This window comes from Amphibalanus amphitrite, unplaced genomic scaffold, assembly GCF_019059575.1.
Source record: "Amphibalanus amphitrite isolate SeventyFive unplaced genomic scaffold, NRLGWU_Aamphi_draft 000001F_arrow, whole genome shotgun sequence".
Lineage (NCBI taxonomy): Eukaryota > Metazoa > Arthropoda > Thecostraca > Balanomorpha > Balanidae > Amphibalanus > Amphibalanus amphitrite.
Genome location: NW_024881499.1, coordinates 1,276,620 through 1,300,494, shown reverse-complemented (window position 1 = coordinate 1,300,494; position 23,875 = coordinate 1,276,620). Strand labels below are relative to the sequence as shown.

Genomic DNA, 23,875 nt, shown 5'->3' with positions numbered 1-23,875 from the left:
GGCACCTCAGGCTTGTCAGGGGCACCTCAGGCTTGTCAGGGCCCAGGGACACCACAGTCCTTCCAAGGGCACCGCAAGCCTGTCAGGGGCACCAGAGGCCTGCCAGGGGCACCACAGGCCTAGCAAGGGCACCTCTGGCCTGTCAGGGGCACCTCAGGCTTGTCAGGGCCCAGGGGCACCACAGTCCTTCCAGGGGCATTACAAGCCTGTCAGGGGCACCAGAGGCCTAGCAAGGGCACCACAGGCCTGCCATGGACACCACAGGCCTGCCAGGGGCACCACCGGCTTTGCAGGGGCGCCTCAGGCCTGTCAGGGGCACCACGTGCCTGCCGGGGACACTTCAGGCTTGTCAGGGGCGTTACAGTCCTGTCAGGGCCCAGGGGCACCAGGCCCGTGGTGTCCCTGCTAGGCCTGTGGTGCCCCTGGCGGTCCTGTGGTACCCCTGTCAGGACTGTGATACCCCTGATAGGCCGGTGGTGCCCCTGGAAGGTCTTTGGGCCCCCGGGCCTCAAGGGGGGGGCCATGACCCATGTGACCCCCCCCCCCTTGGATCCGCCCCTGAACTCAACTTATTGTTTTCGGCTCTCGTCCTAACCTTCGACTCCTGCCGCCGGTAACGGTAACAATTGACGACACTGTGATAAGAGAGAGCCCAACAGCCAAGAACTTGGGCGTCATTTTCGACCGACATCTGTCATTTGATAGCCATATTGATTATGTGGTGCGAAAGTGTTCGAGTATTCTGCTGTCGCTGTGCCATGCCAAACATGGACTACCAGCTGAGGTGTTACCTCGACTCATAGACGGTCTCGTCATGTCCTCTATTCGCTACTGTGTATCGGTGTACGGGGCAACCAGCGGTCAGCTTGTCCAGAGAATTCAAAAGTGCATAAACTTTTGTGCCAGAGTCCTATCGGGCAAGCGCAAATACGACCATATCAGCGACACGCTGAGGTCTCTGAGTCTGGGCTGGCTGTCTGCTGGTCAACTCCATCAACATTACACTCTGACGGCCTTGCGCAGGCTGTCTGACATGTCCGAACCCGAGGAGCTAGCTGCATTGTTTGTCAGAAACAGCGAGGTGCACACGCGGACCACGAGGGCCAGAAACCAGCTACATCTGCCGCGCATCCGGAACGAGTACGGGCGGAGGCGCTTTGCCTACAGGGCAGCTTCCCTCATGAACTCTCTTCCGCCCCATGTTTGTGATTGTCGCGGCAGTAGAAAGCAGTTTGGGGCTGCCCTCAAACGCCACATGCTCTCCAATACCTGACTGTCCGATTTTTACACTGATGGTGTTGTGTTTAAGTGTTTGTGTGTGAAGTGTGTATGACAACCGTGCCAGCATTCTCAATTTAGTCGTCTCCTGTGTTCTATACTTGCATGACGAAAACATGTAATAGCCTCTTTATAGAGGATATGTTTGATATGTTCAATAAATAAATAAATAAACTTCGAGATTGCAACCCTCGGATCAGAATCCGACGGTCTTAGTGGTTTTTATTGTGATCCTAAAATACCGTTTGCCCCTGGATCCTAAAAAAGCATGGTTCCGCAATCCGCATCAAATGAGTACCGTAACGTTTACGAGTACCTACCTAATATGGGTGCGACCATTTGATACAGAATACAAATATTTAGGCAATTCGACATAAAACGAGCCTCGAGGTCTATTTGACTGTTGACACCTATGTCCTAATCAATTTTGTTCAGGTCGATGTTTCATTGAACGGTGAATGCTATAGATAAGCTTTCTTAATTAAAAAAAAGTTGACTTTAAAAAAAGAAAATCTGGCCTTGTGCCTACGAAAAAGAAATATTTCTATCTCAAGCTGCTCAAAAAACACCCAAGGGTGCTTAATGACTATTTGCAGTGGTCATTCGTAGTTATGGAGCCATGTAAACAGAGACAAGCCTTCAAAAGAATTTCGATGCTGGTCAGTTCGCTGTTCGACCGTACACAAATAAGACTTTAGGTGAATGTAAATGTGCTTGAGCAGCTTGTGAAATTCGGATCCGTCAGAGACCGGCAGGCAAGGGTGGCATCACGGCAGGGCCTCGGCTAACATGTTAACTGGTGGGCCAAATGGCCCACCAGTGACCCGAAATGGCCCACCAGCCTCAAAGATTTGGCCCATCAGTAATTTTCCGAAAAATCTAAGTTTTCACATTTTACATCACGACGTAGGTAACATTGTGATACAGACAGAGACAGAGGCCCTACTACATTGTTGCATTTATTAAAAGTAAGAACTTGATCGTCGTTGCCCGCCTAATACCATCACTATTCCCGGTTTCTTGAGACAGCCGTAGGCTAAGCCTCGGTCACACTTCACCGGATTGGACCAATGGACGAGAAACGGATGGCGTCCGGTGATGTCCGGGGTCCGGGGGATGTCCGTTCGTTTCCGTTGGACGTCCGTTTCTCATCCGTATCCGTTCCATGTCCGGTGGTGTCCGGTGTGCTCAACCGGACACCACCGGACATGGAACGGATATTAACGGATGACAAACGGACGTCCAACGGAAACAAACGGACATCACCGGACGCTGACAGTTCTCGTACGTTTCTCGTCCGTTGGTCCAATCCGGTGAAGTGTGACCGAGGCTTTGAATTTTATGCAATAATTGTGAAAGACGTCTGCCTCTGTCAATTACAGATAGTGTCGGCGGCTTCCTGCCGATCGAGGTCTGCGTGAGTGTTCGCCACGGGCCCCAAAATCCCCAGCCCAGCCCGGCCCGGGCCCATGGGTTCAGAGCCCGGCCCAGCCCGTAGCCCGCTCTTGGCAAATATTCCAAGCCCAGCCCGGCCCGGCCCGTCAAAAATAGCAATCTAGTTATTGTCTTAGTCTATTGCTATAATAAGCATGATTGATTACACTATTTTGAGAACAATTCAAACTGCATGAATATTAACATGGCAATCATGACTCCCTTCTTTTCAATGAATATAATCATTTCAAGCACCTATGGCACAAATTTTAACAGTAACAGCAAGCACCTCAGTCAATTAGGTCATGATTACACACCTATAAAAAGTTTACATGATTATATTAACTACATTCTATGAGTAAAGTTATCTTGCAAGCTGATGTGTGTGAACATTATCATTCATAATTGGTGACTCTAATGCATACTTGAAGGAAGAATTTGCAACATACTCTATGCTTCCCAGCACTTACCAGCAGAAAAAAAGCTTGACTTATGGGAATTGATGAATCTGTCTGGGATTGACCTTGCTGTTAAATTCACTCCATAGATGCTGCAATATCAAAAGCCTGAGAAAGCATACAAAAAAGGTGACACTCACTTAAGCACTGTCTTCCAAAAAAAGAGAAAATCCATCCATTTATCAGCAAAACTGATTTAATCTATTTTCAATTCATGCCCACGTGTCAACCGAATCTCTGTGGACAACTATCTGCTACTTTCCTTGCTATTTTATGTTAGGCTCTTTTCAAGATATGGATATCGCTAGCAGCGTAAGCAGAAAACATGGTAAGCTTGAAATTTCATTGGGTACTTTTGCGACTTTTACGCATCATCATCCTCAATCGAAAATGAGCGAACACTTCTTGATTGTCGCATCTGCGGCAGGTAGCGATCCTGACCAACTGTATAATAAAACATATATGATCAAGTTTTTGTTTTGTTTTTCGTTCGAGCTTTCAGACTTCGTGATTTAGGTTTTATTTTTTATTTGTTTAATTTTGTTTTCACCTTGATACTTACTAAAAAAACGTATTTATTTGATATACTGTTGTGTATACTACCTAGATGCCGCCACATAAACATAGCGCCGCCGCCATGATTGCAAGTTTTGTTGAGAAGGCGCTGGTTTGTTGTGATTTATTTTGACAAATTTATGGACATTTAAAGAAGCTTTCATCGCGAAATACTCTGTAGAGTTCCTCGTTACGTACAGTGTGTTTTGTGAGTATCCTTTTAAGGTTCTGTTCGTTAAAAAGCCGTCGGTGAAGGAAAAAAGACTGTGTTGGAATTGTCTCACTATCGCCATATATAAGTGTTAACTGTTAAACTTAATGTAGCCCTGTAGCCCATCATTGTTGAGTGGCTTCTTAGTTTTTGGAGTTTTAGTGCTAAGTAAGTTATTCTGATGGCTACATTTTAACTTTTATTAACAAACTAATGATGCTAGAGATTCTCTGATCTTTTTGGTTGCGGAATTTGTATGAAAACCCTCCTATGTGTGACATGATGTGATATTGGATAATTCTCAAGATTCCCAAAATTCAATATCAAGTAGGTTTTCTTTCACATTGCTTAAATTTGGTTTAGTTTTTGTATTTTCCCAGTGGGTTTTGTTTGCATCAGTTTCCAAATTTTCTTAAATTGACATTAGTCGCAAAACCCATAGTGCACAAAGCTCTTGGCCCGGCCCGTCCATAGCCCGTTAACTAATGATATTTGGGGGCCCGGCCCAGCCCGTAGCCCAGCCCGGCCCATGGCCCGTTGGGCTGGCCCGGCCCGTGGCGAACACCTGCGAGAGTTCTTGCAAGCTTTCCGATCGATCGAGTGGTTGCAGTCACATAAGCATCTGCCGCAGACCAGTCGGTTACAATAAAAACTACGAATAAAGAACAGACCAGTTCAGACGGTCGGGGATAAGCCTGCGAGCGATCTTAGACGGCTCGCCGATAGACACGATATAAGCCAGAGTCAAACTAGAGATAGTGTCGGCAACTTCCAGCCGATTGAAGTCTGCAAGCGATATTATGCGTCTTCACGACCGGTATGATGCTTGCAGTCGCACATCTGACCAGTCGGACGAATTTCGAACCGTCCACAGTCAGCGTTCTAAAAATTTCTCATTCGGGCTGAAGATGACACTCAAGAATAAGAATGGATAATTTTTCACTCTCACATTTTGGGTGGCTAGAATTTTCCACTCAAACACCCAAGAGAAATCTGAAGTTTGGGACACTGTTCACCAGAAGTGTACATCACTTATAGTTTTTAGAAAATATTAGGGTTGCGCATTGCGCTTGGGCTTTTGAGTCAATTCTTTTCCATGCGACACCAATAGGCTTAATGATCATTTTCAGAGATGTTCGGGTTGCTGCTACAATCCCCTTTTGGGGTTCCTGCCACAACCCACTTTATATATAAGGTTGCACTCGTGCTGTTCACAATTCCTCCCGATCCACCCGACAACGCCCGATCCCGTCCGCCCGCTTTCGAATCTCCGACCAGTCGGCGAGCGATCCATTTAGGGCTCGCTGATTTTTAACATCCGACCGGCCGCAAGTTATCGTCCAAAGTTGTATAATCTGCGTCAATATTTTGTGCATACTTGTGCGATTTTATGTGCACCGCCGGAGTATCACCACTGAGAGGTTTGTGGGTCCCTACTCTCTCCTCTCTCTGAAGAGTCGGGGGGGGGGGGGGGGTCCAGCCCCGTTTTTTTACATTTTTTAATGCCATCCTGACGTTCTTTGCAGAATAAAGTGGCCGAAATCTGGGGAGAAATCGAAAATGGGGGGGGGGCTATGGTCCATGTCGCTGCCCAAGTGGCCCACCAGTCAAAATTCCTTAGCCGAGGCCCTGCATCACGGGGAGGGGGACGGAGGGAGTTTCGCTCCTTGAACAGTTCCGGCGCATTAGAAAATTTGTGGCATATATAGACCTTAGTCAGGCAAGCGGATGTATCTGACAATTAGACGAAGGGTGCTCTACCTACCTTCCAACAAGGCTGCAACAGGGCAAAAAGGCTACCTAATTTTCAATATCATTATCTAGTATCTACCCACCGGTCCATTGTCCGTTTGACGGCATAAGATCGCAGACATTATAGACTCTAAATTATACAAATTGATGGCACTGATACTCTTACATTGGCTGCAGAGCGATTGCTCGATTCCAACTTTATCTCCGACTGTAGGCATCCCTCTTAACCCGCGCCCCAGTGGCGGTCTCAGCCAACTTCGCCCTAGTGGGGGTGGGGGGGGGGGGGGCATATGTTACCACCCACCTCTAGCTCAAAAACTAAGAGGGCTAGAAAGACACAGTATAAGGCAGTCGATAGCTCTCGATGCGTACGTTTGAAAGTATTTTTTGGTCATTTTTCATCTTAGAGCAATATTGGGGTCACCAAAGGTCATCAAAGGTCAAAATTTGCGAATTGTCATTATATTTTTCAGAAAACATGCCATTATCTCAAGAACTATGATAGCTAGAAAAGCGCATGGAAAAGCAATCGATAGCGTTTGAACTCTTCTTCTGATGAGGTCATAATCAAAAATGACCTCAGGTCAACGGTTTAGCCTCCAGAGGGCAAAAACTCCAAAAATAGCTGTTTTTACGAAGTGTTTTTCGATAATAACTTTTGACTTAAAAAGCCACGACATTTCTATTGCCAGAATTGTGTTCCTCTCGCCGAGACGCGTCGAATGAACTATAATTTGACCTTTGAAAGGTCAACTTCAAAATTTGACCTCAGGCCAAGGTCATGACCTGACCGGAAAAGGTCATGTTGCATATCAGTCGATGCGTCTCGGCAAGACAAACACAATGAGGCCATCCCCAGCGTTCTATCTTTTTCCAATCGCGATTTATTGGCAAAAATCTGTTTGTAGCCTCAAATGACCTCGGATGACCTTTCTAGAGGCTATCAGCAAAAAAGACACCTTGGTCGTCACGGGTGGTCCAAATCATTGTGATTCTGAGATATTTGGACTGTTCCTATGCGTACACACGGATCTAGAGGAATTTTCGTTTTCCTCCATTGACTTATAACGGAAAGGTCACGCCGCTGACCTGACCTTAGGTCAGGTGACGGAAAGGTCACGCCGCTAACGATACCATTTAATAGTTGTTATTATTACGTCAGCGTACAATAATTCACGAATATTCTGGAAAATCGCAGAAACCGATGTCAAGGAAGTCTCGTAATCACGGATCTGCAGATCACGCACGTAATTTCCTGGACGGCCTCGCATAGTGTAGCTCGGCCTTAAAGGTGACCGTCCAGTCTGGATCAGCGGGTTGGGGGTGTGGAGGAGAAGGATTTGAGTATCCTGAGGATGGATTGGACGGAAAGGAGGGATAGGATGGGGGGGGGGACGCCTCGCTAGCTGTCTCTAATATACCTACCGCTCGCGTGTCTGCGGCTATAAGGTGCCTGCTGCGAATCATTGATGGATCTGTGTGGAATCATAGATCGAACATGGTGCAGGCGCACGGTCGCAGAGGCAAATCATATTACTTGTAACAAATAATAAGATACCAACTTATGGTAGCAATAAAGCGAAACTCAGATTTACACATGGTAATTTGGTAAAATATGACTTCTTACAGATTCGTCGCATAACTTTGGCACCATGGCAATCGGTCTGGTCTAGTCTCCGGAAACCTGAAGCCCTCTCAGCCTTCTTCTGCCGAAAATTGGAAAGCAATGCACATGAGTTAATGGTACCTAAATACTTCAGCATGAATAATACATTAATACATCAACCTGGCCCAGTCCAAAGCATTCATTCATAAGCAGTGAGAAGTGTCATTAAAAACAGGGTTCCATGATGACACTTCATAAGCGGGTGAGGCACAGCCGATTTGAGTGCCATTTAAGATTTTGTAAATCGCTGCATGATTATCTGTCAGCCGTCCATCTTATCTAAACAATAAAAGTGGGGTCCGGGTATGCGAGTGACTCTGTAATGAAAAGAAAATACATATGCCTGCATTATTCTGAAATGTCTTGGAATAAGCACTTCTTTAAACACTTATTTGTCGCGAAGAATATGTGTACCTACTAAATTTGTTAACAGACCCCGCAACAAGTATTGCGAGGAAGCACTGAAATTAACCCGCGCCGGGCCGGGGGAGGGTGTTCACCCCTGCGGTTTTTCGCAGATATCTCAAAAACGGCGGCGTTGGCACACCTGCTTAAGCATTTTTTCCGCACATGTTGTGAAACTTTCAGATCCAGGGCTCCCAAAGGTCAGGTCACCAGGTCACGTCAAGTGACCTCTCATCAGAAAAAGTTTCAATCCTCGTCATAGCTACACCGACTGAACGATCGCCGTGAAACTTTCAGCGACTGATAAGAGTAGCAGTATGTACATCTCGGAATTTTGGTATCGGTGACCTAAGGTCAGGTCAATTTCGCGACCTTTTCATTATAAGTCAATGGGAGAAAATTTAAATGCGCCTCTTGTGGACGAATGGTGTTCAAAACTCCAGTGGTGTTTTGAAAGATTTATTTTATGTTTTTCTTTTTGGATACTAGAATTAACTTAAATAGTGCCTTCTGAGCTTGAAGTTAAGCATTTGGACAGTGCAAGCTGCATAGGTGTGTGTTCATATTCTTGCGTACTCCACCCGCCTGGCGTGCGTACTCTTACACACCCCATATGGTAAGAGTACGCAAGTGCAACGGTTCAGAAAATGTCAGTTTTAGACCACTTCCATTTACGCTGAAGAATCGTTGCCCCATGGGTTGATGGCTAATTCAATGAACTTTAATATTCCCTATTTGCGATTTCTTTCCTTCAAATATTAAACAAATGAGAGCAAGAAATCCACTAAGTGCGTACTCTTATACGACTTCACCCTACATTTGACCTTTGATGACCTCTGGTGACCTGGCCTTTGACCTGACCCGAAAATGATCGAAGTGTTTTCGTCCTTATTTTTGACGGTCTTTCGAATGCCGCTTACCGCGTGTCACTACGTGGCCAAGAGCCGAGCTAAACGGGGGGCGTGAAAACGCCCCCCCCCCCCCCCGCCGCAGCACTAGGCGGAAAGTTCAGGCCATCAGCACGGCGCGGGTTAAGCATCGGACCTCGCAACGAGTGTATGAAATCACGATTCCAAGTGTCTTACATAGGTAAGACACTTGGACACACCAGTTTCTGTGCCAAAATAGCAACTTCCATATCTCCTGAGGTCAGCTGGTCAGTCATGGGGCTGAATTGTAAGGGCGGGTAAGAGGACGCAGGCGACAAGAGTACGCAGCAGCTGTTTCGGTTGCATAGCAACGCCTCATCAGCGTCATCTCGAGTCCTAAGGAAGCTGTCTCTCACGCGGCTTCGATGGTGTAAGGTGGGCGCGCTACGGGTTTATTGTGTGTGTGTTTTTTTTTTTAGAGGCTTAGACGTGTTTTTCACATCGTCTTTAGACTTTTTGGGGTGCAGGAAAAGGTGTGACCTTCCTCAGGGAGCGGCAATAGAATTTTCATTTTTTCCTATCAAGATACCACGGGAAATCTGGTGCGTGTGTCAAGTCCCAATTGTTTACGCGACGACTGTGGCGCCAGCTCTCAGCCCGCTTTGTGTCTACCGTATGTATCGGCCATGAGTAGGTACGCATTGCCGTGGCGGACAAGAGTACGCAGTTTTCCGAGTGCGTGGTTGTGTTGCATTAATCCAACTTAGTGTATCAGGCGCGCAACCCCTCAGCAGATTCACGGGATTGGCGAACAAGATGGATGACACTCGGGGGGACGCCGAGCAGTTGGGGAAACCACGAAGAGCATCACTGTTTCTGGTAGACCAGGGGGCATTTGCACGACCACAGCGGGGCGCCTCGACTCTGTTAAGAGTAGAGCACTTCATGGGCCGGATAAATCCGTTATCCACGGATAAATCCGCGGACCGGATAGGATTGGATTCTAAATTTGTTAAAAAAGAACGGATATGGGCGGGCCGGATTTGGGAATTGAAGGTTGAACCCGGATCAAAACGGATCAAAATTTTAACATTCAACATTGAAGTTAAAAATTAACCTAATGTGTTAAGCGGCAGCAGAGGTTTGATTAAAGTAATGGGCATCATGATGGTCTGTGAGATGTATGGCTGTCTGGTCCCTTAGATTGAATTTGTTAGTCCAGTTTTGGGTGAAACCAGTTATTGGTGAAACGGATTATTACGGATATTTTTTGGAAGTTTGGCTGCAATACGGGCCATGGGTGGGCCGGATTCTGATATTCAAAGAAAGGCGGATAATGGGCGGATCTGGATATGACTTGCCGGATATGGGCCGGGCCGGATCCTAAAAAGCCTATCCGTGAAGTGCTCTAGTTAAGAGTGACCGCTTTAGTGGCTGCGGCAATAAAGATAACAATAGTTTAATTACTTGCATGAATGCATTCCAGCGAGTAGGAATGCATACACGTAGTGCGTACTCCACCCGCACGAAGTGTGTACTCTTGTACTGCCTATCGGGCAAGAGTACGCAAATGCAGGGTGTTAGAAAATTGCTTACGGTCATGCTTTAAATTGGACGTAGGCCGCTGTGGTCATGAGAGTTTGTGGACAAATGATCAGGCTTTATGGGAATATACTGATCGTAGCCGTAAACCAAAACCGAACGACGTGAGACGACAAAATGCATTAGGTGCGTACTCTTGTACGGTCCTCCCCTAACCTCAGGCGAACTTTACGAAAAATCCGAAATATGCAGAATGTGAGTATGAGGAAGGATGTTAAAGGGACTATCCCACCTTCAAAAAAGTACCATTTAGGTTTCGGAAATGTTACTCATGATATTGTGACGAATTCTGCAAGTTTTTACGCGTTTTCATTGTAGGGGAAGGAGGGTGAATTGCGCCACCTTAAGGAAAAACGCTAATTGTAAGAAAACCACTTGAGATGTAAGCATGCACTGGTAACCATTTTAAAGAGGAACTCATTGGCTACGATTTAAGGGCCTCCCGATCAATTAGGAATGTTTCGTTTGCTTCTGACAGCTGCTTTTTCAGAAACATGCAAAAGGGCGCATTTACCAACAACTGCTGTAAATTGCGCCAGGGGGATGGCGCAATTAGAATCCAATTGCGCCCTATCCTTTAGCATGGCTAAGCAAAGGAGACGGAAAGCATACACTCCGGCATTCTATGTCATTGTGGCTTACTTGAACATGTATTATGTGAATCAAGCTCGATACATAATAAATGTAGATATAAATTGCGATTTTTTTTGCGCAGGTAAATAACTTTACTTGTGTCCGGTATGCTTGTGAAGTGGAACGAAAACGTTTGATGTAACCGACTAGATATATATGAACGCATGCGCCTAGACGGTTATATTTTCAATCGTTTCTCTCAAAATTAATATTTTGTATTGCTTCTACAACTTTTTTTACATCAGTTTTTACTTTGTATCATAGCTGTCACCTCTCACGCCTGTTTCCATGTTAGAAATGCCGTATTTTGTCAATTACACCGCAAGTTCATAGCCCAAATGGCAGCTACATTATAAGTTCGATGAGAGAAATATTTTTTGGACTGACGATGGCGGGTTGCTCCCCTGCCTGACATAAAACTCCTTCTTTATTGCAATCAGTTAATGATGCATTCATACTGTCGTGATACAATAGCTACACCATTATTCTATTTGCGCCCCCCTGGCGCAATTGCCATGGGCGCAATTAAAATTGAGGTACTTTTTAATAAAAGCGTAGAAGTTACCATAAAGATGCTAAAGGATGTTTACTGTTTCAGTGAAATATAATGAAAAAAGGATTTTTCTTGCCAAATATCACTCTCAAAATCACACAAGTATCGCCTATTTTTATAGCCAACGGTTCAAAATGCTGCCAAAAAGTTAAGAAAACGCCGTAATATCTTCGATGGCGTAATGAGCCTTGCTGATTGGCTTCATCGGAGAGCTTGGGCCATAAAAGGAGCTAGGGGAGAGTGGGGTGGGTTGTATCAGTTTTTACTCCGAGACCCATAACCTCGTAACTATCCGTGATAAACTCATTATTTCCATACTATCTCCTTCCTTGATTCTTCTGCTTTTTTGTGCAAAGTAACTTTTCCGCTACCTCTACCAGTTTTTCTTCTACGGTCTGCCGAATAGAACAATGTTTTTGATACAACTTGCCCCATGGCTTGGGTGAGTTGTATCACATGGTGGGGTAATTTGTATCACTAGGTATTTCACGTTTCAGGGAGTGTGCTTGCTACTGGTTTTGAGCATAACAACAACATTAAATGGGGCTGATACAATGCATATGCTCAAAGGCTTCACTTTTATTAGACCAAACTTAGGTCAATGCAATCCGAACGAAACATCGAAACGAACGAAACATCAACAGACTAGACGTAAAAGTGGCCCGTTAAGAGCAAAGAAGCCAACACATTGTGCCAAAATGGAACGAGTATTGACTAGCTACCTACAAACGCGAGCCAGGGCTTAGCTTTCGCGATCAAAAGCAACATACCCATACATACATACATGTTACAAGTTACAACATACCCCACCCGGCTCTGATACAACATGTACCTCGCCGCCATCTTGGAAAAACATCCTCGTGCTAAAAAAAAACAGCGGACAGCTGGAGAAATCCATTTTCACTCACGCAGCCTTAGAACCTACCCTCACCACCGCTACGGAGATCTTTCAAATTCGTGCACATCTAAATGTCCAAAACACACATTTTCTTGCAACTTATTTTTTTAGAATGACATAAAAAAAACATAAAATCGTCTCTCACCTCGAGACGCGTCCACCCAGCCACACGTCAGAACAGGGAAAGATGGCGCCCGGAAAACCTCGTCGGCTGGTCGTGTCACGAGCGCCATCAATTGGATAAGTTTGGCACAATTCGCCCTGATACAACTTGGACATGATACAACTCTCCCCGCTCTCCCCTATCCAGTGGTGAAAATAATGTTTTCGAAAACAAAATGCTGAACATGCCATTGAATTCGTGGGAATGTGGGTGGGCGCAATTGGTTAGGAGGGCGCAATACACCCACTTTCCCCTATACTTTTTGAGATATTGCGACTTTTATATTTCATCGTGACGTCATTTAGATCGGATCTGTGACGTAATGAAGGATTTACTTCATGTCAATGTGGGGGAAATTTGGCAGCAAATATAGGTACTTGCTCTCAAATATGACGCGGCTCATAATATTGTATTGTATTGTATTTACGTCATAGACTCACCCCTTCATGAGATCGGAATCACAGGGCTATTCTCGAGTCAGAGTCAACACACGCTAAGAAATGCAATGATGAGGATAAAAAGTGAACACACATAAACCACACTACACACACGATGCAGAAGCTAAAAGCGGTTACAGCGACGTGTTTCCCCTCCCCGGTATGCCTTAGTGCAACCGGGATGCAAAATTCAAAAAAAAAAAAAAACAGCGACGTGTCAGCTCATGTCACCGAAGATAAGAGTTCTAAGACCTTGCTGGTAAACATCGAGGTGGACATGTCCCAGAACTCGCGTGGTAGGGCGTTATAGCCTGCGGCAGCGCGGTACACGAATTGCCGCTTCCCCGCAGCCGAGCCGTGTATGCGGGGAAGACTAAGCAGGTGGTCCTGCCTGGTGCTGCGGCTACGGTCTGGACGCTCGGCATTAGTGGCAAATAGTGCAGCTAGTGACTCGGGCTGACCTGTTCGTCTAGCTTTGTGTAGGATGTTTAGGGTTTGGGCTTGAACCATAGTGGAGGGGTCCGGCCAGCCGAGGGAGGCACGGACAGAGGAGATGTGGTCGAATTTCTTTTTGCCGGAGATGATGCGGGCCGCAAAATTTAGAATTTTGTTGATGGTGGCGAGGTTCTTGGCAGACCCGTTGCCATAGACGGAGAGGCAGTAGCGGACGTGGGAAAGGACGAGGGCAGACACAAGGATTGGGAGAGTGCCGGATGGTAGGTAGTGGCGGATGTGGGAGAGACCGATAAGGATGCCGAAGCGCTTCTGTGACAGTTGCGAATTGCGATACGTGCGAGTCCCAAGTGAGATGGCGATCAAAAGTGACACCGAGATTTTTTACTTCAGTGCAAGGTGATAGCACGGCTTGCCGAAACTTGACCGTGAACGGTGGGAGGTCTCGCAGATTTTGAGGTGAGCCGATGGGAAGTAGCTCGAATTTTGACTCGTTAAGTTTTAGACCGTTCGAATGAAAGTAATCACCAAGCGACTGGAGAGATGCCTCGAGTTTTAAGATAAGGTCAGGTAGCTCGGACTTGTGTCCAGAGACTAAAACCTGGGTGTCATCGGCGTACTGAATGATAAAAGAGTCGCCAGCGTACAAGCTAAGATCGTTAACGACGATGCTGAACAAGAGAGGACCCAACGATGACCCCTGGAAGACGCCCTGGCTAATGTTGAGCGGAGGGGAGCTCTGTGAGGCAGAAATGGCTACGCTTTGCGTGTGACCGTCAAGATAATTTCGAAACCAGGCAGTGTCAATGCCGTGCAGCTCGAGCTTGTCAAGCAATTTAGAGTGGGAAATCACGTCAAAAGCTTTAGACAGATCAAGTAAACCTAATAATACCTAACAAGTGTCTCTGATTAGCTTATTCGTAAATCAAGTGAAACTTCACATGCGTGACAGGCGTTCAAAATGCAAATGACGTCATCAAATGGCCGTTAATAGTTAAGAGATAGAGCCTTAGCTAAGGCCCACTTTTCAAATGAAGGGAACGAATTTCTTTAACACCACGAAACTGAGGATATTGCGACCAGGATATATAGTGGTTTCTGAACCTGGCCGCCAACTTGGCTATCTCAACTCAGAACTAATGCAAAGGTGGGACAGTCCCTTTAAGTCGAGAACGTTTCATCTGCCTGCGAGAGATTCTCTGGAACTGAGGGCGCTGCAGATTTGCGATATTTAAAGGCCATGTAGACTCACTTATCACCCTACATAAGTCAGTGACCTGACATGACTTGAAAATGGACTTGGCGTCGCAAGATCTAGCTTGAATCAGGGGTCAGGTACGTCAACTTTTAGCTCTCTATATTCAACGTGTTTTGAATAATCGCCAAAAGGCTGTTCGCGGGGGCGCCAATCCTTTTCCGTTAGGTCGGGAACGTTTAATGGCTCCTGCCACTATCGGCGATCTCGAGCCCTGACCTGCCTCTCCGATCTCGAGCCCGGCCGATGGGTTGCACCGGTCTGCCACCCCCAGTCTACTGATACCGTGCAGTCTCCTCAGCCATGAATCGTTGCGACACTCTAATGCAGGATGTCTATTCCCCTGGCAACACGGGTATCTGTGCGAGCATTTATGGGCCGGTGGCACCATCGGTGGACGTTTATCGGCATAAAGGAGGCGACTGAAGTGGTCTCGCACATGATAAAAACTGCGCCGGTGGGCGTTGCTCGGGTCTGAGGTGCAGGCGAACCTCCGCAGTGCGCAGCTCAGGGCAGGACGGGTGACTGGGTACGCGGCGCAGAGCAGCTCGCAGGCGCCTCGCTATACCGCTCTGAGTTCTGACGAGCACGATCGACCGGTAGTCAGCACAAGCACAGTAGGCAGTCCTCATATAAGGTGAGCTGGTGAGTCCTTAATGAAATCACTTTGTTTTATTTGAACTAATCATACACCAGAAAAGCGCCATGGGTAGGTATCCTATTGGGTAAGCATTACTCGTTAGAAGGGCTGCGGCGGAACGCGCCCCGTTCAATGTGCGAAAGCAATGGCAAAAATACGGCCAAGACTTGTTGACCCGCGCCGTGCCGGTGGCCTGAACTTTCCACCGAGTGCTGGGGGGGGGGGTCTCACCCCCCCCCCCCGGTCTCCGTCTAACTCGGCTCCTAGGCCACGTAGCGACACGCGGTAAAGGACAATCGAAAGAGCGTCAAAAATAAGGAAGAAAACACGTCGGCCATTTTTAAGGTTAGGTTAAAGGTCAGGAACACATTAGCCGTTTTCACCGCGGCCATCTGGTACACATTTGGTGCACATTTGGTGCAGATTTGGTTAAATTAGGTTCAGCGTGTCTCTTAGTAGCTATCAGCTAGGGTTGCACTAATTACTTATGTGTCTGCTTTATCATGTTATCAGAGTGTATTATCGATTAAAACACCGACATAAATTCATAAAAAGAAGATATTTGCTGCAAAAGAGATAAGGTGCAGATTTGATCAAATTAGGTGCATTCGCCGGATAGCCCGTCTTGAAAACGGCTATTGGTAGCCTGATATTATTCAACATACATGTGATGTTTTTGACCTTTCACCTTACCCCTGTTTTGAATTGACCTCTCGTCAAAATTTTGTTGTTTTATAACTGCATCGTAGTGATCTTTCGTTTGGTGCATACAATTTTGATTCCGTAGCTTCTTTATTTACGGAGTTAAACAGGGCCAAATCCCTCCCCCGGGTCCAGTGGCCGGGATAGCCCCCGCACCCGGCTCGGTATAATGTATATTATCTCAGTTATCTCGACGAATAATCTATATACATAATTATCTGTATAAAAAAAATTCGTTATCTCACCGAAAGCGGCCGAGTTTTACTCCGCGACACCTCGGTACAACTCGAGTGTGGTCTTGTCGCTGGCTCCTCCTATTGCCGTTAATGGGGGCGAACCGTAAGCTGCTAATGTTTCGTATAAGAAACAGCGCACGTCTGGGGCTGCTGCACATCACCGTCCGTTGAGCCGCTCTGTGCCAAGTGGTTGTGGGCCGGCCGTGTTTTACAGGCCGCGAACCGCGACTCTGTACCCACTACCCACTACCCGCAGAAGATGGTCCGAGTGGAGAGGATCAGCAGCGCCCGGATGTGCGGCGAGGGCCCGCACTGGGACGACGCCACCCAGACCCTGCTCAGCGTCGACATCCCCGGCCAGAACGTCTACAAGTGGGACGAGCGGACCCGCACAGACACCAAAATACATGTCGGTGAGCTCGCACCGCGCAACACACACCTGATTAACCCGGCCGTTGCCGCGGTATTTCGCCACACACCACCTGCTGCAGGGGAACGTTAAACGCCCCCAGCCGAGAACTCGAGAACCAACAGCAGCGAAACAGGCGAGGCGATACACGAAAGAACGTAACCAGACGCTTCTGATGAATGTTTTAAAGTTGAAATTTGAGGTCGCAGGTCGGGTCAAGGTAAGGTCAAACAACTGGAGTTGGGCTTTCAGTAGCATGGACTTAGGAACCTCGCACTGCGCGTCTCTCGTAAACTCTGAAAGGATTGTGCACAATATTTCATCTAAGTAGGTACTACAGGTGCTAGACTCACGCAGGGGTCATTAAGCATATGTCAAGGTCGAGGTCCGGTCAATCAGGTAAAAACGTATCCTCGAAAATCAAAGTTGGCATTGGCGGCATATGGCATACTGATACGTATGGCTATAAATGTATGGCTAATACATACTTTTAGGTGTAAAACTCGATGGTGACACCCATTTTGTCATAAGAGCACGTTTTCCGTCGAAAATATCAATTTTACGAAAATATCAATTGTGCACCATGATTGCAAACATGCGAGAAATTGCGAAAATTCAGTTCAAGCGTTTGAAAATAGATATAAAACAGCAATTAAAAATAGAGGATAGCCAAATGATTGTACAGGTGTGTGTCTATGACTATTTTGTGATTTTATAGGATTTTTTTCTTGTTCATATGCCGTTTTTGCTCGAAAGCTCAGGAATCATGACGTCACTTAACCTCGCTCAATATACAAAAATTCGACTTTTTTTGAAAATTTTCCAACAAATTTCAATCAATTCCATATAAGTGACCAAAATTCTGCGCGCCTGCGTCGCGCCGTTCTGTAGCTATAGCGCGGCGAAGAAGTGGGGACGTAGTTCAGAAATACATAGTTCACTTTTAGCATGGGGTTTTGAACTGGCATAGTAATTTCGTAGCTTGAGCTGAGACTAGCAAAAATCAGTAGCTTTTACGGCCCAATCATTACCCTAGACGAAGGTATTCAATTTCTCGTTCCGTAAAGAGTGCCTTGCAGAGGAATGCGTGTCTTGCTGAGGAATGCAGCCACGTTATCGTCAGCCAGTCAGCATGCTGCTTTCAGCTGATGGGTTTGTACTACGCAATATATCTAATTGGTCAACACGTAACTAAGGTTCCTCGTCAAATATATACATTTTTAAACAGTTCTTCCTATAGTTACTAGAATAAAGAAAATAAATTTTATTACAAAAAGGTTTCTTTTATTTTCTGTGCATGAAAAATCATAAATCCATTGCAAAAAACTAATTACAGAAAGTGAACTATTCCCCTTAAAAATAGTGTACTTACCTATAGATAGTTATACCTATTCCTTTTTTGACGAATGTACAGACGGTTTCTGCTGTATAGGTAAAATGAGTTTAACGTTTATTTTTTCATCCACATAAAAAAATGTGACAGGTTAGGCGATGACTGACTGATCCTTTAATCGGGACAGCAGTCGTTACCTATTTGTTATCTTAGCAGAGGCGGACGCAGCGATCGGGATATTCAAATTTCCTTGGGCTCTATGTATATATGCAAAACTCTCAGAGAGTTTTGCTGGCAAGTGAGAACGTATGACGCGACGGATTTTAACGTGGAGTTTAGGTATGTATAGTTTTAATGGACCAGGAAGCTGGTTCTCTGTATGAAATGTTTGGCGGTTTTAATATGTTTGTACATTAACTGTTTTAACCCTCGCATGTGTAGGGGGGGGGGGTCGGATGGACCCCCCATGTTTTTTCGCGAATAACTCGCGTAAAAAGCGGCTGATCGCGACGAAACTTTCAGTACTCTCGCATTGATCAATTTGACACCTACCCTGAAAATTTCATGACCCTGACCCAAATGACCTTTGACCTGTGACCTCTTTTCCGAGACCATGTTTGGCCGGAATCGCGATTTCGCGTATGTCGGCTCGCACTAGCCGCGTGTTTGCAAGCTTTTCGTGGTTTCAAACGTTCAAACATGTGATTTGATGTTACTCCCGTGTGTGTCAAGGTCACCTGAAGGTCAGGTCAGGTCATTGACCTTTGGTGACCTCGGGTGACCTCGGGTCACTTTTTTGAGTTTTACATGTTTCTAGGCTAGTTTTTGGAGCTGAATTCGAATTTAGCAACCATTTGAACATTTACGAAGTAGTTTTGGTGACTTCGTAACATGTTACGAAGCTGTCAGAGGCGGTTGACACGTACTACGAATACCCGTCACGACGCCTACTGGTTGACCTGACCTGACCTGACCCGACCTGGTCCAAATGCTTCAAGACATCATCTGTGATCAAAACTAACACGATATTCGTGATCAGCACCCCGAAAAACCCCTTAGCAGCCACACTTTACGACTTTCTAACAGGTCCCGATTTTCCCGACTTTGGGTCATTGACCTGACCTGGAAGGTCAACCAATGACCTAGGACCTTAAAATTGGGTATCATCGGCTTCCTCTCGTCACGGGCAACACGCTCGTTTTTTCCGCGAAGCTCTAGCTCGATCAGGGGCCAAACGGCAAGGGGGGGTCCAACCGACCCCCCCCCCCCCCTACACATTAGAAGCTGGCAAACGCCGCACACATGCGAGGGTTAATTAATGGACACTTGTCTTCTGGGTTTTATCCATCTAGTGCCTGAGACTGTGTCAATAAACTACTACTATTACTACTATACCTAAATGTCCGAAAATTAATTGGAAACATCTGTCACATCGAGCGCAGATATATATGATATATATCTTAGAGGTACAGTCAGTACCGAATGCTCGATCCCTCATGTGAGTACCTTTCTCCTAAACTGTCGTTGCCAGCCTATGCAATTTTTTATTTGAAAGTGATATCAGGTCACACACTTTAGAGAATATCAATGTAATGTAAGTGATCCATCTTATCGCCAATGCAAGCCAGAGCAGCTTGCTATCTGTCGCGACTATTGACATACCGATACTGGTGTGGGCCCAACGGAGGCCTGGCGAGGGGCCCGGTGAGGTCGATGACCAGGCCGGGGCGCCGTCTGGGTGTGGGCCCGGCGGGGGTGTGGCCCGACCGGGGCCGATATGAGGGTGTGACATGTTTTTATGGGCGTGACATACCGGTGCGCCGTCACGTATCGGCAGACCTCAAGGACGACCCGTCCAACCCGCACGCGTGCCAGACGTCGCTGGTGGTGCCGCTGGCGGGCCGGCCCGACACCTACGTCATCAGCACGGGACGCGCGCTCTCGGTGCTCCGCTGGGCCGGCGACCAGCACTTCTCCGTCACCGACTTCACAGAGGTGGAGGCCGACAGACCCAAGAACCGCTTCAACGACGGCAAATGCGACCCCAGCGGCAACCTCTGGGCCGGTGGGTGGGTCAGCTCGTGGAAAACTCTTTTGCATAGCGGGCTCGCCAAGGCAAGAAGTCGTGTTTCATGTCAAACCGGATATAAAAATGGTAGCACTAGAAAAATATTGGTTATACTGTAGCAAATTATTGTATGTACCAATCATAATATAGGTCTCTAACGCATACTTGCTCCTCCAAACGGCGACAACGAGCCCCTTCAATACGTCTGACCCGCCGCTCGAAGGTAACCTGCGCCGAGCGGCGGTCCTGAGCCCGCCCTGGCCGCCCCTCTGACGCCCTCCCCGCCCACCAGGCACGATGGGGTTCCAGTCGGGCGAGCCGGGCTCGATGCCGCCCGGTCAGGGCGCGCTGTACCACATCTCGGCGCGCGGCGCGCCCACCGCCCTCGTCAACAACGTCACCTGCTCCAACGGGCTGGCGTTCATCGCCGCCGGCGACCGGCTCTTCTACATCGACACCTTCGCCTACACAGTGGACGTGCTGGACTGCGACCTGAGCGCGCCACGAGTCGGTGAGTCGGGGGCCCAGAGTCGGTGAGTCACGTCACAATAGAAACCCAGAGTCGATAAGTCACGTCACAGTAGAAACCCAGAGTTGGTGGGTCAAAGTCCGAGAGTCGATGATTAGGGTCACAGTATGTAGACACAGAGTCGGTGAGTCGGGTCAAAGTACAGATTCAGAGTCGGTGAGTCAAGAGCTCACAGCACAGACCCAGAGTCGGTGAGTCAAGAGCTCACAGCACAGACCCAGAGTCGGTGAGTCGCGTCACGCTCACGGCACAGACCCAGAGTCGGTGAGTCGCGTCACGCTCACGGCACAGACCCAGAGTCGGTGAGTCGCGTCACGCTCACGGCACAGACCCAGAGTCGGTTAGTCGCGTCACGGCACAAACCCAGAGTCGGTGAGTAAAGTCACAGTACAGACACAGAGTCGGTGAGTCAGGTATCTGCCTAGGGGAGGTGGCTATATCCCTTCCCCAGTCATACGCCGGTTAGCTTCTTTTCCCCAGTTTATGTGCATTAGGTATCTTTTATTGACATTTTGTTATGTGTATGGTTTTTGCAAGAGGAACTTTAACAGGAAAGCGATTACTTGGTTTGCGATTGTTTGGTGTTTATATCAAAACTGAGCCATTTGAGCGGTACCATCTCGTTTGTTGCTTTGCAGATAACCGCCGGACCATCTACGACGTGAAGAAGAGAGGAGCCCAGGGGTTCCCCGACGGAATGACCATCGATACGTCCGGCAAACTGTGGGTAGCGCTGTACTTCGGCAGCAAGGTACGGAAATACGTGAGGGAGAGAGAGAGAGAGAGAGAGAGAGAGGAGAGAGAGAGAGAGAGAGAGAGAGAGAGAGAGAGGGAGGCGAGAGAGAGAGAGAGAGAGAGAGAGAGAGAGAGAGAGAGAGAGAGAGAGAGGGAGAGAGAGAGAGAGAGAGAGAGAGAGAGAGAGAGAGAGAGAGAGGAGAGAGAGAGGGAGAGAGAGAGAGAGAGAGAGAGAGAGAGTCACCTGTCCACACTGACCGTCAGGTGGTGTGTACTGACTGTCCGCACTGACCGTCAGGTGGCCTGTACTGACTGTCCACACTGACCGTCAGGTGGTGTGTACTGACTGTCCACACTGACCGTCAGGTGGCCTGTACTGACTGTCCTGTCCACACTGACCGTCAGGTGGTGTGTACTGACTGTCCACACTGACCGTCAGGTGGTCTGTACTGACTGTCCCCACTGACCGTCAGGTGGCCTGTACTGACTGTCCTGTCCACACTGACCGTCAGGTGGTGTGTACTGACTGTCCACACTGACCGTCAGGTGGTGTGTACTGACTGTCCGCACTGACCGTCAGGTGGCCTGTACTGACTGTCCACACTGACCGTCAGGTGGTGTGTAGTGTGTACTGACTGTCCGCACTGACCGTCAGGTGGTGTGTACTGACTGTCCACACTGACCGTCAGGTGGTGTGTGACTGTCCCCACTGACCGTCAGGTGGTGTGTGACTGTCCCCACTGACCGTCAGGTGGTGTGTGACTGTCCCCACTGACCGTCAGGTGGTGTGTACTGACTGTCCACACTGACCGTCAGGTGGTGTGTAGTGTGTACTGACTGTCCACACTGACCGTCAGGTGGTGTGTACTGACTGTCCACACTGACCGTCAGGTGGTGTGTACTGACTGTCCACACTGACCGTCAGGTGGTGTGTACTGACTGTCCGCACTGACCGTCAGGTGGTGTGTACTGACTGTCCACACTGACCGTCAGGTGGTGTGTACTGACTGTCCACACTGACCGTCAGGTGGCCTGTACTGACTGTCCTGTCCACACTGACCGTCAGGTGGCCTGTACTGACTGTCCACACTGACCGTCAGGTGGTGTGTACTGACTGTCCGCACTGACCGTCAGGTGGTGTGTAGTGTGTACTGACTGTCCACACTGACCGTCAGGTGGTGTGTACTGACTGTCCACACTGACCGTCAGGTGGTGTGTACTGACTGTCCACACTGACCGTCAGGTGGTGTGTAGTGTGTACTGACTGTCCGCACTGACCGTCAGGTGGTGTGTACTGACTGTCCAGTGTCCACACTGACCGTCAGGTGGCCTGTACTGACTGTCCACACTGACCGTCAGGTGGTGTGTACTGACTGTCCACACTGACCGTCAGGTGGTGTGTACTGACTGTCCACACTGACCGTCAGGTGGCCTGTACTGACTGTCCTGTCCACACTGACCGTCAGGTGGCCTGTACTGACTGTCCACACTGACCGTCAGGTGGTGTGTACTGACTGTCCACACTGACCGTCAGGTGGTGTGTACTGACTGTCCACACTGACCGTCAGGTGGCCTGTACTGACTGTCCTGTCCACACTGACCGTCAGGTGGCCTGTACTGACTGTCCACACTGACCGTCAGGTGGTGTGTACTGACTGTCCACACTGACCGTCAGGTGGCCTGTACTGACTGTCCTGTCCACACTGACCGTCAGGTGGTGTGTACTGTCCGCCGGTGACCGTCAGGTGGTGTGTACTGACTGTCCAGTGTCCACACTGACCGTCAGGTGGTGTGTATCGACCCGGAGCGCGGTCAGGTGGTGGAGGAGCTGCACCTGCCCGTCAGCAACCCGACCAGCTGCACCTGGGGCGGGCCGCACCACGACGCGCTCTACGTCACCTCGGCGCTGCACGGCCTCTCGGCCTGGCAGCAGGACGTCCAGCCGGAGGCCGGCTGCACGTTCCGCGTCACGGGTCTGGGCGCGCGCGGCGCACCCAACGTGGCCTGGAAGGCCGAGCTGCCCTGTCTGGACCAGTGACGGACAGCGGCGGGTATGGAGCAGTGCGTGCCGCCTGCCGTCACCGGAGCAGTGCTGCCCAGCGGCGGCGTCCGCGCCGGTCTGCCGCGACTGGGCCGCCTGTTGTATACGATAGCCTGTGGAACACACCGATCATGTCTAGCTCTCGGTCCGTGGTGATACCCCAGCTGAGTCAGCTGGTGGCTTGTCCTGTCCGGAACGCTCCATTCGCTAGTAGCGCTGACAGTGAGAGACCAACGACTGCGAAGCACGCGTAGGTTATTTTTGTCTCGAGCTTACAGTTAGCCGATCAAAGCTGCCTTTGTAGCGAAGTGCAGCAATTCACATTGCTAATATTTAGCAGATTGGAAGTCACGCCGCGTGTACAGGCGTGAAGCGAGGCCGCGATCAAGCCAAGATACGGCTGAGGTGTATGTGAACGTATACCAACACGCAGTGCGAAATAAAGCATCGATCGGGAATCAGGCGAAATATCGTGCTTATCGTGCTTGTAGTCATCGTACCGCCGCAGGTGACAGATAAATTAAGAAAAATAAAAAAGGTACAATCGTTCCTTCATAGGT

At 48.3% G+C, this 23,875-nt stretch overlaps 1 protein-coding gene across 3 annotated transcripts; it reads left to right on the top strand.

Moving 5' to 3' along the window:
* Positions 1 to 3,812: 3,812 nt before the first annotated feature.
* Positions 3,813 to 23,773, top strand: LOC122384355 (regucalcin-like). Of its 3 annotated transcripts, none has more exons than XM_043371739.1 (6): positions 3,813 to 3,933; positions 16,457 to 16,613; positions 19,780 to 20,007; positions 20,303 to 20,521; positions 21,178 to 21,290; positions 23,061 to 23,773. In XM_043371739.1, exons 2-6 carry the CDS (start codon positions 16,460 to 16,462, stop codon positions 23,310 to 23,312), a joined length of 966 nt encoding a protein of 321 aa, XP_043227674.1. In that variant the 5' UTR covers positions 3,813 to 3,933; positions 16,457 to 16,459; the 3' UTR covers positions 23,313 to 23,773. The 3 variants fall into 3 exon arrangements, with proteins under 3 accessions (XP_043227674.1, XP_043227817.1, XP_043227745.1); XM_043371882.1 differs by lacking the exon at positions 3,813 to 3,933 and adding an exon at positions 15,032 to 15,259; XM_043371810.1 differs by lacking the exon at positions 3,813 to 3,933 and adding an exon at positions 15,090 to 15,267.
* Positions 23,774 to 23,875: the final 102 nt, after the last annotated feature.